Genomic DNA, 15,638 nt, shown 5'->3' on the forward strand with positions numbered 1-15,638 from the left:
CAGTTATTATTACTATTCTTATTATTGTGGATTTAAAAAAAAAATCTATTCCTGAGATGATGATGGTGATTACCCTACTGAGACTGAAGGAGGTAATTCAGCCAAATGATCTATCATTTTGGTCTGCTAGTTCTGTCCACAGACTGAGTCTGCAGAACTCCCCTGGTGCTTGAAATTCTGCAGACCAATTGCTCCTCCATCTCTTAATCCTCTCCAAGAAGATAGAGCAGTTAATGAATTAGCTTGATCTATCTCCTTAAGCTTTACTGTCATCAGCAAATTACCCTAAAGAATATTATAAATGAACTTTACAAATTAGAAACCATGACCTTAAATTACTTCCTTCCTCCCTCTATTCCCTCTTTTCAAAAACTTGCAAATCTACTACCCATCAACTTAGTTCTGTCGGACAAAATTTAATCAGGCATTTCTTATACAGAATTGTATGCAAAAACTCTTTAATAGGATTTGTAGTTTTGTTTGCTGGGATTACCCAATGACTTCAACTGTAACAATTATTTAAAGAAAAAAATAAACCTTGATCAGAGAATTATTATAGGATTAGAGTCACTGATATCTTGAATCTCTGTGATTCTTGTTGATTTCATTTGGTAAATTGCCTGAATTGATATAATTGATGGACTAATCTTTATTATGAGGCAGAGATGAGCGCCACTGCTGGCTTGGAGAAAGTTCAGTTTCCTCAGGAAGATCTCCAGTCTGCGTTGGGACTCCCTGCTGGACTGGAGAAGGTTCAACATTTTCAGCAGGGGCTGGAAGTTGTTCTGGAAACTCTTGCTGGATTGCAGAAGGTTTCAAGTGTTCCTGGGACACAGCAGACTGAGCTGAGGCCTCTTGTTGGGGTAGAGAAGTTTCAACTTCATTAGTGGACTCTGGAGTTATAAGTGCCAGATCCACAGGTTTAACAGTGACTCTGGGGGAGAGTAAAAGCTCAGCTTGACTCTGACCTAGAGGAGAAACTGTTACCACATGATGCTCTGGAGAGTGAGCTGGGACCTCCTGCTGGGTTGGGGATGGTTCAACCTCACCAGAAGGTTCTGGATGCTGAGCTGTGGCTTCTTGCTGAGTGGCAGAAGGGTTAACTTCCTCATAGGTGTTTAGATGCTGACTTGGGGCTTTCTGATGGGTTGCAGAAGGTTTAACCTCCCCTAGGGGATTTGGATGTTGAACTGTGGCCTCTGACTGGGCCGGAACGGGTTCAATGCCCTCAAGGGACTCTGGATACGGAGCTGGGGTCTCTGTTTGGTTTGGAGAAGGCTCACCCTCCTCTGGGGTCTGAGGGTGCTGAGTTGGGGACTCCTCCTGGATTAGAGGAGGTTTGATCCTCTTGGAGGCCTGTGGGTGCTGAGCTGGGGCTTCCTGTTGGATTGGAGAAGGTGCAACCTCCTCGGAGGTCTGTGGATGCTGACCCTGGCTTTCCTCCTGAGTTAAAGATTCACTCTTCTCAGGCATCTGTGGAAATTGAGTGGAAGCCTCTTCCTGAGCTGGAGATGGTTCTCCCTCCTCAGAGGCCTGTGGATACTGGGTTGGGGCCTCCTGCTGGGTTGAAGAAGGTTTAGCTTTCTCAGGAGTCTGTGCATGATGACCCTGGCTCTCCTCCTGTATTGAGGAAGGTTCACCCTCCTCAGGGATTTGTGGAAGCTCAGCAGGGGCCTCCTGCTGGGGTGGAGAAGGTTCCTTCTCTTCCTGAGTCCCTGGAAGTTGAGCCAGGGCCTCCTTCTGGGTTGAAGGTGATTCACCCTCCTCAGGGGCCTGTGAATCCTGAGCCAGGGTGTCCTGCTGGGTTGTGGAAGGTTTAACCTCTCCAGGGGTCTGAACAGGGGTCTCCTGCTGTGTTGGAGGTTTCTCCTGTGTGGGAGATTCTGGGGACTCAGTTGGAGTCTCCTGTTGAACTGGCAAACCTTCAATCTCCTCAGGGGACTGTGAAGGCAGAGTTGGGGCTTCATGCTGGGTTACAAAAGCTTCCACATTAAGGGACACAGAGGGCTGAGCAACAGACTGATGCTGAACTGGCAAAGGTCCCACCTCTCTAGTGGGTTCTGGTGTTACAGTAACCTGCACATCTGCAGGTTTAACAGTGATAATGGGCAGGTTTAAATGTTGAACCTGATGGTGACCTGGAGGGGCAACTGTCACCTCATGATGCTCTAGAGGTTGAGCTGGGTGCTCCTGCTGGGTTGGAATAGGTTCCACCTCCCCCAAAGACAGCTCTGGTGGCTGAGCTGGTTGTTCTTGCAGAGTTGCAGAAGATTCTATCTCCCCTGGAGATTGACCTGGGGTCTCTTGCTGGGTTGAAGATTCTGCCTCATTAGGGAGCTCTGCAGGTTCAGATGGGGCCTCCAGTGTGACTAGAGTATGCCCAGCGTCCTCGGGGAGCTCTGCAGGCACAGCTGGGGCCTCCTGTGTGACTAGAGTAGGCCCAGCGTCCTCGGGGAACTCTGCAGGCCATGCTGGGGCCTCCTGTGTGACTAGAGTAGGCACAGCGTCCTCGGGGAGCTCTGCAGGCCCATCTGGGGCCTCCTGTGTGACCAGAGTAGGCCCAGCGTCCTCGGGGAGCTCTGCAGGCCCAGCCGGGAGCTCCTGTGTAACTAGAGTAAGCCCAGCGTCCTCGGGGAACTCTGCAGGCCATGCTGGGGCCTCCTGTGTGACTAGAGTAGGCACAGCCTCCTCGGGGAGCTCTGCAGCCTGTTCTGGGGCCTCCTGAGTGACTAGAGTAGGCCCATGGTCCTCGGGGAGCTCTGCAGGCCCAGCCGGGAGCTCCTGTGTGACTAGAGTAGGCCCAGCATCCTCGGGGAGCTCTGCAGGCCCTGCTGGGGGCTCCTGTGTGACTAGAGTAGGCACAGCCTCCTCGGGGAGCTCTGCAGCCTGTTCTGGGGCATCCTGTGTGACTAGAGTAGGCCCAGCGTCCTCGGGGAGCTCTGCAGGCCCAGCCGGGAGCTCCTGTGTGACTAGAGTAGGCACAGCATCCTCGGGGAGCTCTGCAGGCCCTGCTGGGGGCTCCTGTGTGACTAGAGTAGGCCCATGGTCCTCGGGGAGCTCTGCAGGCCCAGCCGGGGCCCTCTGTGTGACTAGTGTAGTCACAGCCTCCTCGGGGAGCTCTGCAGCCTGTTCTGGGGCCTCCTGTGTGACTAAAGTAGGCCCAGCGTCCTCGGAGAGCTCTGCAGGCCCAGCTGGGGCCTCCTGTGTGACTAGGGTAGGCCCAGCGTCCTCGGGGAGCTCTGCAGGCCCAGTTGTGGCCTCCTCCTGGACAAGAGTAGGCCCAGCGTCCTCGGGGAGCTCTGCTGCCTGTTCTGGGGCCTCCTGTGTGACTAAAGTAGGCCCAGCGTCCTCGGGGAGCTCTGCAGGCCCTGCTGGGGCGTCCTGTGTGACTAGAGTAGGCCTAGCATCCTCAGGGAGCTCTGCAGGCCCTGCTGGGGCCTCCTGTGTGACTAGAGTAAGCCCAGCGTCCTCGGGGAGCTCTACAAGCTGAGCTGGGACCTCCTGTGGGACTGGAGAAGGCTCAGCCTTCTCGGGGTGCTGTGGAGGCTGAGTCACAGTTACAGGAAGTGCCAAATCTACAGGTTTAACAGTGACATTGTGTAATTTTGGCCGCTGAGCTTCATTCTGACTCAGAGATGGCACATTTACCTCCTGAGGTGGTACCTCCTCATCTGGTGACTGAGCTTGGGCCTCCTGAGGGGTCGAAGGTTCTACTTCATCACGTGTCTCTGTAGGTTGAGCTGAGGTTTCCTGTTGGACTTCAGGGGTACTTGAAGGTTCAGCTGGGCCTCCGGTGGGCTTACAGAATTTCCAGCTTCCTTAAGGATCTCTGGAGGCTGAGATAGAGCGTCCTGAAGAAGTGGAGGTGTTTCTGTCTCTTCAGGGGACTCTGGATGCTTGGCCTGGGCCTCCACTCCAGGCACAAAAGGTTCAGGTTCCTCTACAGTGGGCTGGAGAGGTCCTGCAGGGGTCTCCTGCAGGAGTGAAGAAATTTCAAGCTCCTCAGGGAGCTCTGGGGGTTGATCTGGTCCCCCTGGGAAATCCATTGGTCGGTTTTCCTCAGGGTATATGATATCCATACCAGAATCTGAATAATCGTCCTGCAGTTGTTCTAGGAGCTCTTTATTTGCAAATTGGTTTGGAGTTCCAATAACAACTTTGGCAAGCCTTCGATGCTGAACTAGATCTTTGTCCAGGTTTGGGGATGAAACAAAAAACTTTCTTTGGTTTAAACCCTGACTATCCAGAGGTGGAGCAAGTATTTCCAATGACTGGTGATCTTCTGGCTCATCTCCAGTTTTCATCTTACTTTTGAGTGGAGGAGGCAGAACTATGGCCTGATTCTCATCACCCAACGCTGGAACCACTTGTAAGAGCCTTTCGTGCAGGGTTGGCTTGTCATTCAGATACTGATCTGTCTCTGGGGGCAGCTCACCATTTGAATCCGTGTCCAGGAATGGAACCAAAGTCTCAGTCAACTGCTTAGGCGGGGCCGACATCTGGGCTGGAGCAGAGGACCTCAAGTTATTAAAGCCCCCCCCCGCCTCTGCGGGGCGGGTAAGTGCCTGGAGCGATTCATGCAGGAGTTCAGAAGAGTGCGAAGACCAGGGTTCCGGGGTTTCCGGGGGTTCCGGGGATCTCCGAGGGCCGGAGGTCCGACGGGCCCACGCCGGAAGCAGAGCTGCCTGGCCCAACAACCACGACGGTTGCCAGGTAAAGATAAACAAAAGGTAGCGGAAAGCCTGGACATGATACTCTGCGGAGCAGAGACCCAAGCCAGTGGGGCGCTCGGTCTCGCCAGAGAAACCGAAATGTTCAGGGAGCCCGGTGACGCCCCCATTGTTAGCAACTGCGCGCCCCTCCCCCGCCTGCGTCCCACCCTTTATTTACCACCTTTGTGAGCTTGGCACAGCTGGGGTGCGGCTGGGCTCCGAAGCCCCTGGTTCAAGCCTCTTCCCCAGAATCCCCAGGCCAAGCCTCCCTTCCCCTGCAAAGGCCACCACTACCTCCCGCCGAGCTACAGGGAAGGATTTGGGCTGCTGGAGTCTGCAAGGACCCAGACTCCAGCCGCTCTGAGGTGTAGGGTCGGGGTGTGGAGCAGTTTCCCCAGGAAGCAGAAGACCTGGCGTCCCGGGAGATTCAAAATGCTAGTCCACTTCTGGCGGATCGAACTTGTCCTCTTCAAAGCTTAAATCCGAGACACATTCCTCCTCCCCCTGGCTGTACTGCTTCTAAGAAAAGAGGCTGACCTGAAGAATAAGCACAGGGACAGTGGGGAGGGGAGCACACTTCACGGTTACTCTGAATGTTGCCATTTCCTCTAAGTTCTCCCATCCGAGTACTAACCAGGCCCGACCCTGCTTAGCTTCCGAGATCAGACGAGATCGGGCGCGTTCAGGGTGGTATGGCCCTAGACTCCTCTAAGTTCTCAATACGCATGTCTGAGTTTTAATTCACTACTGTGTTAGGAGGAGGCTACCTACCACTGAATCAGCGATGGCTCCAAACTCTGTGGGAGGGGCTTGGGGGCATGGGGGGAGGGGAGAGGTGAGCAATTCATTCTGGGAGTGAGAGTCTGAAACCAAGGGACTAGCCCTCCGTTTACATTAGGATGGAAAACTTCCGCGTCCCACCTACACTCAACACACCTGTCAATCTAGAACAAGTAACCTTGAGGTCTACCCTGTGTGCACCTTGGGCCCTAGAAGGCAGTCCTCCTATGCAAATCCAAAGACAATAAAAAAGCCTGATATTCAATAAAATGCCTGATCAGGGCCACACAGGCCTTCATATTGATTTGGGGGTGAGGACTGGGATAAGGAGTACTCGACCCCTTTCTGCAGAAGGTTCTCTTCTTGTGCGGGCGCTCGGGCTTCTAAAATTGTTTTCCAGGGGAAGCAGAAGAACCAAGGAACACATGCGACTTCCATAAATGAGGGAGAATAGAGCAAAGGCCAACCCTTTTCACCAGGATGGTACAGAGAAACTCTGGAGAGACCCGCAGAGGCCACAGGCAAGCTACCAACTTCTTCATTCTTGTCTAGCAGGTTAGTGACAGGGTTCCTAACAGCCAAACTGGCCCGGATGGAGTCCGATTCTCCCACTCTTTGTGCCTGACACCCTCCTCCTCTGTAGCCTGGAACACTGTGGCTTTCATGTCAGGGGCACTGATGGTTCCCTGGTGGCTAAAGTCTGAACATTTTACATGGATGCAAATGTAAGAGTCAGAGTGAGGACCCATTTCTCTTGTCCCGCCTCTATTTTTCAAAGTTTTCATAACGTGCTAGCTCATTTTATCCTTATAGTGAGCCTGTGAGGTAGGTGCATTTCTATCCAAGGTTGAGGAAGGTCTCTCAATAAATAGTAAGTGCATTTCTCCCTCAAAAACAAAGAAAGTAATTATAAGACCAAAGAGGTTTCCCTATGTTAATTAAAATTTCATCAAATTAAATAAAATCTCGCAGTTGGGGCATTTAGAACTGAATATCAAAGTGCATCTGTTTATGCCAAGTTGAGTAGCTAAAAGGACAGTGGGCAATGAGTGCAACTGCTAAAATGGTTCACGTCGTCGTGGGGGTGAAGGTCCCAGGTTGCATGAAGAATGATTCATGGCAGAAGTGTGCGTGCTCATTCAGGCTCTGAACCTGAGTCTGGTTCCCAACCGTGATTTAGAAAGTCTTTCCTGCTCCTCTGCTGTCTGTTTTGAACACAGGCCAAAGAGTATACTGTTTGACGTAACTACCGTACTGAAAACTGACCTGACTAAAGAACTATCACCTCTAGAAAAGAGTGTGGAAAACAGAAATAAATCCCCAGCTTTCACACCCCGTCACCAAGATCGCCATGCAATACAGAAGTGTTGCTCAACTCACTTTCTCACCTGCCCTTCAGACAGCCTCCCATGTGGCATCACTAACGGCTTCCCTATGCTAAAGCCAGCTTGACAGCCTCACAGACGGGGGGCACCTGTGATTTCATGGCCACACAGGCTCCAGCAGAAGGAAGCAGAGCACAGGTGCCTTCTCAAACCCTGTTCCTTCACAAGAAGGTCAACTGCCAGGAGGAAAGTCTGTGGAGCCAACAGGAAGGAGAGGGAAACAGAGGCAAAGAGTAACTCCCCTCCAACTACCTTTCCTTTCCCAGCTGCACGCATATAATCAGCTCCTGCCAGAAAAGAAATTGCAGAATAACAAGATGTCTACCAAACAAGAGGCCAATGAACAAAAAAGCCAACCAGACAGCAGGACACAGGAGAATGATACCACTGTCCTTCCTTCTGCTGCTCTAGAAGCCAGTTTTCAGGTCGGACTTTATCCTGCAAGTTGTGGGAAGTAACTGGTAGATTTCAGGTAGGAGAAGAGCACAATCAAATCCTAGGTTTATCAAAAGCGAGTTCACTCTGGTGGCATTGTGCAGGTGGCAGCGGAGCCCAGCGGGTTGGGGGTGGGACGAGCTAGTGCAGTGACCCAGGGAGGGGACAACCGGAACCCAGGAAAAGACAGTGGTGGTGGACCCGAGGAAGAAGAGATAACGCGGGGGGCTCAGTGGACCCAGTGCCAGGTCATCAGACGGGTGGGGAGGCAGGGCAGGTGGGCAAGGAAGCAAAGGCCACATGTGCAACTCCTCACAGCCTCACAGCTATGACTCCCGAGGTCAGTGACAATGGATCTCACTTTTCTTTCCTTACCTTGGCAGCAGAGTTTGATACGCCGTGTGTGACATTCCTGATGAGGCCCCCGACATTTCCATATTTTATCAGTCCAGTAACCCCTTCAGAAACATCGTTCAGAAGCCCCATGGGGTTGCCAAGAAAGTCCACTGATCCCAAGATCCGGGCTGCCTGGCTGAGGAGCTCCTGTCAAATGGAGCAGACAGAGGAGATGAGAACCAGCACCTGTTGATACCTACAGGTAGAATGTCCTGAGCAAAAAGTTCTCGTCCTCCATTCTCATCCACACCCACAACAACCTCTTCATTCGCATCCATTGCAAGCTCCTATCCTTCCATGAGCTCCACCCAAGGTCTCCCAATGCACGGACCCCAGAGATGACTTCCAGTACTCAGAAATACTCCTCAAAGCCATTTCGAAGAATAAACAAGAGCTATGCAACAGGAAATATCCTTTACAAATATTTATTAGTATATACATTACACTCTTCATTGTTCCTAAAATAGGGAAATCATCAGCAGGAGAGTTCTAGAAGGAAAATGAGGAAGGAGAGTGGAGTGATAGTTCCCCTCATTATCAGCAGAGGGGGCGGTGCATAGAGAGGGCACATTCAGATCTACCAAGTAACCTTCCACTTTCTGCATCTCTCCACTGTCTGATTCCAGATTCCAGGGATCTCTATGTCACTCTCCAAACAGTTGAATGGAAATATCACCAACTAAGAAAGTCAAGGAAGGAAGCAAAGAAAGAAAAGAGGGAGATAGGAGGGAAAAAAGGAAGTGGGAAAAGAATATATAACTTTGACAGTTAATAAATTTGATACGATCTTGACCTATCTAATATCAAAGAGTCTGGATAATAAATACAAATTGGAAAATGTCCAACTTGATAAAAATTTGAAGTTCAACTCTAGGGCAGGATCTCAGAGGCTCCAAGAACACTGATATGGTTGCTGAAAGTAGACCCATGCCCAATAAATAGAGAAGTCACAGTATTTTGTGTTATTAAAGCATCAATTAAACTCTTAAGAGTTACGACTAATCTAGTGGGAGCCCCTCCTGAGACTAGTTCTCGGAGGGACAAGACAGCTCATAAATCAAAGACACCATTTCAGGACTTTCATGATGTAGATGGCTTCATGGGCTGTGACCTGACCCCTTACAGCAAACGTTTAACTGGGTTCTCAATAGTAATGTCTTAGTAACCAAAATTCCCAAACAACCAAAACAAACATTCTGCTTATGTTCCAGCCACTAAGTACTTCTCCAAAGCTCACCTCCTGGAAATGTTTGAGGATATCATTGATGATGAACTCCTTCGTCTCATAAGGATGTACCCGAGTGAACGGATCCAGATTAATCACAGCGTCCTCAAACCGAATCAGTGGAAATCCCAAGGTACTCTTTAGGGCCTAGTTAGGGAGGAAAGGAAATGACATATGTAAGCCATCTGATGGCCTTCCAGGGTGCGGTAACTTTGGATTCCATGAAAGCTACAAGTTACATTAACTTTCCTATGAGAGTCAAGATTTTGATATTTATAAATAAGGATTTTTCCTGTAACTATGAAAGTAAAATATTCACACAAAATATCTATGTAAGTCACCCAAGGTAACATAGATCCATAGAAATAAACACTATCAGCTTCACCGCATAATTCTTTCCGGTCTATTCTGTATACATGTTGTGCTTTACTTTTTTTGACTGAAGTTACCACACATATAGAAAGGTGTGCTAGGGCAGCCCCAGTGGCTCAGCGGTTTAGCACTGCCTTCAGCCCAGGGCGTGATCCTGGAGACCCAGGATCGAGTCCCAAGTTGGGCTTCCTGCATGGGGCCTGCTTCTCCCTCTGCTTGTGTCTCTGCCTCTCTCTCTGTGTGTCTCTCATGAATAAATAAATAAATCTTTAAATAATAAATAAATAAATAAATAAATAAATAAATAAATAAATAAATAAATAAGATCTTTTAAAAAAAAGAGTCTCTCTGTTCTTTCCTCTAAAAAAAAAAAAAAAGAGAGAGAGAGAGAAAGAAAAGAAAAGAAAAAGAAAGGTGTGCTAACCAAACGTAGAGCTCAATGGTTTTTTCCCCAAAGTGAACACAACCACCATGTAACCATCACCTGGGAGACAGAGAGTAAATGATTACTCCCATCTAGGAAGCACTCCCTTTCCCAACCGTGGCCTCCCAGATACTTCTCCCTCCTCCCTAGGGTAACCACTATCCTGACCTCTACTACCTGCTTTGAATGCTCTATAAAGGAAACCATCAGTGCGTACTCTGGGTGTTACATATAGCTGCAGTTGCTTAATTTTCATTTTTAGTTCCAATATATGAATAAAACACACTTTATTAGGCCATGTTGTTATTGAACAATCATGCTGTTTCAAGTTTTGTGCTATTATGAATAATGCTGCTAAAAACATTCACAGACATGTCTTTGGGGGCCCATTTGTACACACTTTTCTTGAATATATACCTGGGAGTGGAGCTGCTGTGTCACAAAGACTGTACACATTCATTCCTCGTATACACAGTACTGCCCAACAGTCATTCTCAGCAGCTGAACTGGTTTATGCTCTCTCTGGCAGTCTATGAAATTTCCTGTTGTTCTACCTCCTCAACACTCGGTATAGACAGCCTTTTATTTATTTATTTTTAAAGATTTTATTTATTTATTCATGAGAGACACACACACACACACACAGAGAGAGAGAGGCAGAGGGAGAAGTAGGCTCCCTGCAAGGAGCCCAATGTGGGACTCGATCCCAGGTCTCCAGGATCACACCCTGGGCTGCAGGCGGCGCTAAACCGCTGTGCCACTAGGGCTGCCCTAGACAGCCTTTTAAAAGACAAATATTCTGATGGATGTATAATGGTATCTCAGTGTGGTTTTAATTTCCATTTTCCCGGTGAAGCATGAGATGAGGCACCTTTTCACACTCAGACTGGCCATTTGGATATCCGTTTTTGTGAAGTGTCTACTCAAGTCTTTTGCTCATTTTTGTAGTGGGTTGTCGAATTTTTTCTTATTGCTCTGTAGGTATAGGTGTTTTTCTTACCCATTTTCTATATAAGTCCTCTGGTGAACAGATGTACTACAATTGATTGCAATTATCTTTTCCCATTCTGTGATTTATTACTCTTTAAATAGTGTGTTTTGATGATCAGAATTCTGTTTTAATGAAATCCAACTTACCAATCTTTTCCTTTAGGAAAAGAGCTTTCTGTTTCCTGGTTAAATTATTATCTACACCAAGGTCAGAAAGGTACACCCTGTGCTTACTAAAAATTTTTTTATTGTTTTACTTTTCACATTTAAATCTATAATCTATGTGGATTTGATTTTTTTTATATGCTGTGAAGCAGAAATAAAGATCCTTTTTTTTTTCCCAGATGGGTATCTAATTACCTAAGCAATGTTCACTAAAATGATCACCCTCTCCCCTACTGCAGTGTGGTATAAACTTTGTCATAAGTTGAGTAACTGAGTTTATGTGTCTGTTTCTGGATCCCCCCCCCCCTTTTTTTTTTAAAGATTTTATTTGTTTATTCAGAAAGACACAGAGAGAGAAGCAGAGACTCGGGCAGAAGGAGAAACAGGCTCCCTGCGGGGAGTCTGATTCAGGACTCGATCCCAGGACCCCAGAATCACGACCTGAGCCAAAGGCAGATGCTCAACCACTGAGCCACCCAGGCATCCCTGGATTCCCTTTTGTGTTTCATTTTGTCCTGTCTTCTACCAATACCACACTGTCTTAATTACTGTAGTTTTGTAATGAGTTTTGAAATCTAATAGTATAAGCTCTCCAACCTTGTTCTTTTCTCCCCGCCCCAGGATTACCCTGGTTATTCTTTGCACTTTTCATTTTCAAATAAATTTTAGAACCAGCTTGTCAATCTGCCACAAAAAGTTGTTGGAATTTTCATCAAGACTGCACTGAATCTATAGACTAATTTGAAGAGAAATGCCAACTTCACAGTATTAAATCTTTCAACTTATCAATGTGGTATGTCCCCTTATCTATTTAGTTCTCTTTTCTCTTAATGTTACATTGTTTTTCATGCAAAGGTCTTATATACACCTTTGTTGGATTTATTCCTAGGTATCTGTAGTAGATTAAAAATGGCCATATCTTCTTTACATCTTGTACCATTAGTAGAGACTATTTCATCTGTGCTGACCTTGTAATTTGCTTCAACCAAGAAAATGCGTGGAAGTAACACTGTGTGACTGCTGAGCCTAGGCCTCAGGAGCCTTGGAGCTCATGTTCTGCCCTTTTTGCCACCTCCAGCATGTGAAGAAGCTGAGAGTCCATGTGCAAGGAGGTTCTTTTGACAGCCAACACCTAACACTTGACATGTGAGTATGGTCATCATGTACCAGTCAATCTCAGTCGACTGCCAGATGAATAACCACAGGTGAGTCCAGCAGAAGCAGCATTCAACAGAGTCCAGCCTATATCGCTGACCCATAGAACTGTGAACAAATAAAGTGACTGTTCTGAACCACTAGGTTTTAGAGTAGTTTGTCACACAGCAATAGATAAAAATATTACATTTGATGTTTTCTTAACTCTTTTGTAAACCAGATCCTGCAAATTTCCTTTTTCTCCATAATTGTTGCTGACATGTAGAAATACAATTGATTTTTGTACACTATGTCCAGTGACCTTTGTAAATTTACTTATTCATTCAGATAATAATTTATCTGTGCATTCTTTTAGATTTTTCTAACTACATATTCATGTTCTCTGTAAAGAAAGTTTTCATTTTCCTGTCCAGTTCTTATACAATTTATTTCTTTTATTTCTTCTGTAATTTTTCCAGCCTTATTTCACTGACTAGGATCTCCAGCATGACAGTGAACAGAAGTGATAATGGATACCTTCCCTGCTTTCAATATATCACCACTGAGTATGTTTGCTATAGCTTTTTTATAGATATACTTTATCAGGTTAAGGCAGTTCCCTTCTATTATTTACTTGCTGAGTTATCATAAATAGATGCTGAATTTTCTCAAAAGGCTTTAGTGCAACTGTTGAGATAACCATATTTTTTCTTCTTTTCATTTTATTGATGTGGTAAATTACATAATTTATTTGAAAATACTTATATTTGCATTCCTGGAATCCATTTTAATTATATTTTCCTTCTTCTACATTGCTGTATTTAATTTGTTAATATTTTGTTTAGATTTTTTACTTCTATGTTCATGAAAAAATTCTGGTCTATAAATTTCCCTTATTTGGTTATTTTCAAAATATAAATTATAGGGCAGCCCGGGTGGCTCAGTGGTTTAGCGCCACCTTCAGCCCAGGGCCTGATCCTGGAGACCCGGGATCGAGTCCCACATCGGGCTCCCTGCATGGAGCCTGCTTCTCCCTCTGCCTGTGTCTCTGCCTCTCTGTGTGTGTGTCTCTCATGAATAAATAAATAAAATCTTTTACACACACACACACACATATACACACACGCGTGTACATACATACATATATATAAATTATAGTTTTCTGGTAAACTTCTTGAGCACACTTACATTTATTCTTTAAAATTCTGTGTTTGATAATGCCAACTTTTGGGTTATCTGTGGGTCTGCTTCTAGTGTTTGTTTTTAATCTTGGTCTCCTCTCTTGGTAGGCCCTGTAATTTGTGACTGAATATAGCATTTTCTATGAAAACTTTTAGATACTATGGATGAGTCTTTAGTTTCTAGCAGGCAGTAAAAGAGGTTTCATCCAATCAGGATTTGGGCTTTCTCAAGGCTGGATTTCAGTCTTTGTGACTCCTGGTCTATTTTAGTCTTTATAAGGCCTCATATAGTATCAGTGGTCCATTCCTCCACTTTTAACTACCCCGCACCAGAAAACTGCTAGAAGGTCTACTTTGTTTTCCTGCCTCTTGACTGCCACTTTCATCTTGGCCTCTCTCAGACTAGGTTACCTAGAAATTGGCACCTGCCTCAAAATATACAGCAGCTCAGACTACTAGGGGCTCTTTCCTGTCTGTCCTTTCTCTGTAAGATATTAGCCCCTCTTTCGATTACCAGCTCTCTTAGTAGCTAATGTTTGCTATGCCAGCCCCATGAGACTGCCAAGAGCCTTACTCAGACTCTCTGCCTTTGGCAGCTGCCTTCTGCTTAACTTCTCTGCATTTCTCCACATGCCACTTATAGATTAAGATTATCTCAAGAATAAAAGCAAAGCAAATGTTGGGCTCACTTTATTGAGTTTCCTTCCTCACATAAATCTTGGACCCTCAAGTCCTAGATGTCCTGGTAGATTTCCAGCACTTTCAAATAGACCTTTGGGGGTTTTCTTCTATCAAGCCTTTCTTGCAATTCTCAGCTAGTCTGGCTCCACTATAAACCAATTAACAATTTCTGGATATGGTCTATTTTCCAATTATATTTTGTTTAATAAGATTGATCTCTTAAGGATTTTAGACAGCACGCAAAATACTCTTCTTCTTTGAATGTGAAAATACTTTTTCATGCTAATGTTAGTAAATCTTTGATCCGCATGGAATCTCTCCTTAGGATATAAGTAACAAATCTAATTTTGTATTTTTCCAATTGGCTATGTAGTTGGTCTAACAGCACTAACTAAAACATCTATACACTCCCCAGTGAATCAAAATGTCTTTATAGTAAAACCTCCTGCGCAACTTCATGCACTTTCTATTTTCTCCCTTATTTTTTCATCTTTTAGCATGCATTTTCAGAGGCTGCCTTAAATTCTTTTTTGGGAGCATCTTTTATTGGAATGAGATTGTTATAACTGAAGAAAATATAGATGGGATGTTTTAAAACCAGAGAATGGGGAAACTTTTTTGGGAACTCAAATACAGATTCAAACAGGCAAAGGACTGGTAAATTTGATGACATAAAAATAGAAGGCTTTCGTGTGGTTCATACATACATCAAAAGTAAAAAGCCAATTGAAAAGCTGAAGAAAGAAACTTTGCAACTCATATCAAAGACCAACCGTATATAAAGAGCTTCTAAAATTACAGGTGGTAAAAGATCAATAATATGATTTTTAAAACGGGCAAGGGGATATGACCAGACGGTGTGGTTCACAGAGGAAAAAATGACCCCTAAACAGATGGGTCAGGAGAAGTAGAGGAAAAGAAAGCTGTGAAGACAAAGAAACAAACAGAAGAATAAGGGGAGAACCAGAAAGGAATGGGGAGTCAGCAACACCGAATATGGCAGAGGACCCTACAGAAAAAAGGCCCTGGATCCGGGCCCTTGGGGGGTCACTAGTAACCTCCCACTAAAGAATGTGAGATTAAGAGTATTCTTAGGTTAATTCAGCCTAACACAGTAATTCAGCCCAACACTCTCACTTTGAAAATAAAGAAAACCAGAGAAATGTTAAGTGGATGACCTACACTCATGCAGTTAGTTACTGGGAAGTTTTAGGCTCGAAAGTGCTCATTTTCACTACAGTACCCACCCATCAGGTGGGAAGTGTGAAGACCAGGATGGAGGATGATACTATTCCCCTAAAAAACCTTCTGCTATTCATTCATGCATGCTGCACCCATCCACGTGGCGGTGACAGGAGAAACTGAGGTGAGGCCTGGTCGGCTGAACTCCTTTGCTTCGAGCCATACAGTAAACAGCCGGGAGAGGTACTGACATCAGCTGAGCAGTTTGTTTTGCCAGCACAACTCTGAGTATTACTTTCTTCTCAGAGGAGAGGAAATGAGATCCAAACAAAGGCTTAAGGCAAAAGGTTTTTTAGCCCAGCTTCCTCATTGCAACCAAATACCGAAGAAAAGGAACCGTACACAGTAGCAAAGACTCGGAAGCCTCTACCAAGTTGTCAAAGCCCTCACGAGAGACACTCTCCCCTTTCTGAATGGCTAATGTACTTCCGAGGAGATACTCCGGTCCTTTGGTAAAAATGATCTCCACCTCGTCCTTTACTGCTTGTGGGCCTCCCACAGTTGCCAAGAGTGGAG

General features: G+C 45.9%; 1 protein-coding gene and 1 long non-coding RNA gene across 7 annotated transcripts in view; one reads left to right on the forward strand and one right to left on the reverse strand.

Moving 5' to 3' along the window:
* Positions 1-15,638, reverse strand: part of LOC140629521 (intermembrane lipid transfer protein VPS13D-like) — a 245,136-nt gene that overhangs the window by 80,307 nt on the left and 149,191 nt on the right. For 5 of the 6 annotated variants that reach the window (XM_072819044.1, XM_072819043.1, XM_072819041.1 and 2 more), the window contains 2 exons: positions 8,946-9,080; positions 7,688-7,855 (listed from right to left, as the gene is read on the reverse strand). In XM_072819044.1, the coding sequence (XP_072675145.1) occupies positions 7,688-7,855; positions 8,946-9,080 (303 nt within the window). Of the gene's footprint in view, positions 1-7,687; positions 7,856-8,269; positions 8,388-8,945; positions 9,081-15,638 lie in introns of those variants that run through there. The other variant, XM_072819045.1, reaches the window with a different exon arrangement.
* LOC140629526 (uncharacterized) lies at positions 7,576-9,059 on the forward strand. The gene is made up of 2 exons (XR_012027387.1): positions 7,576-7,910; positions 8,920-9,059. It is a non-coding gene; the product is annotated as an uncharacterized lncRNA (long non-coding RNA).

Source organism: Canis lupus, assembly GCF_048164855.1.
Source record: "Canis lupus baileyi chromosome 16 unlocalized genomic scaffold, mCanLup2.hap1 SUPER_16_unloc_1, whole genome shotgun sequence".
In the NCBI taxonomy this organism is placed as follows: Eukaryota; Metazoa; Chordata; class Mammalia; order Carnivora; family Canidae; genus Canis; species Canis lupus.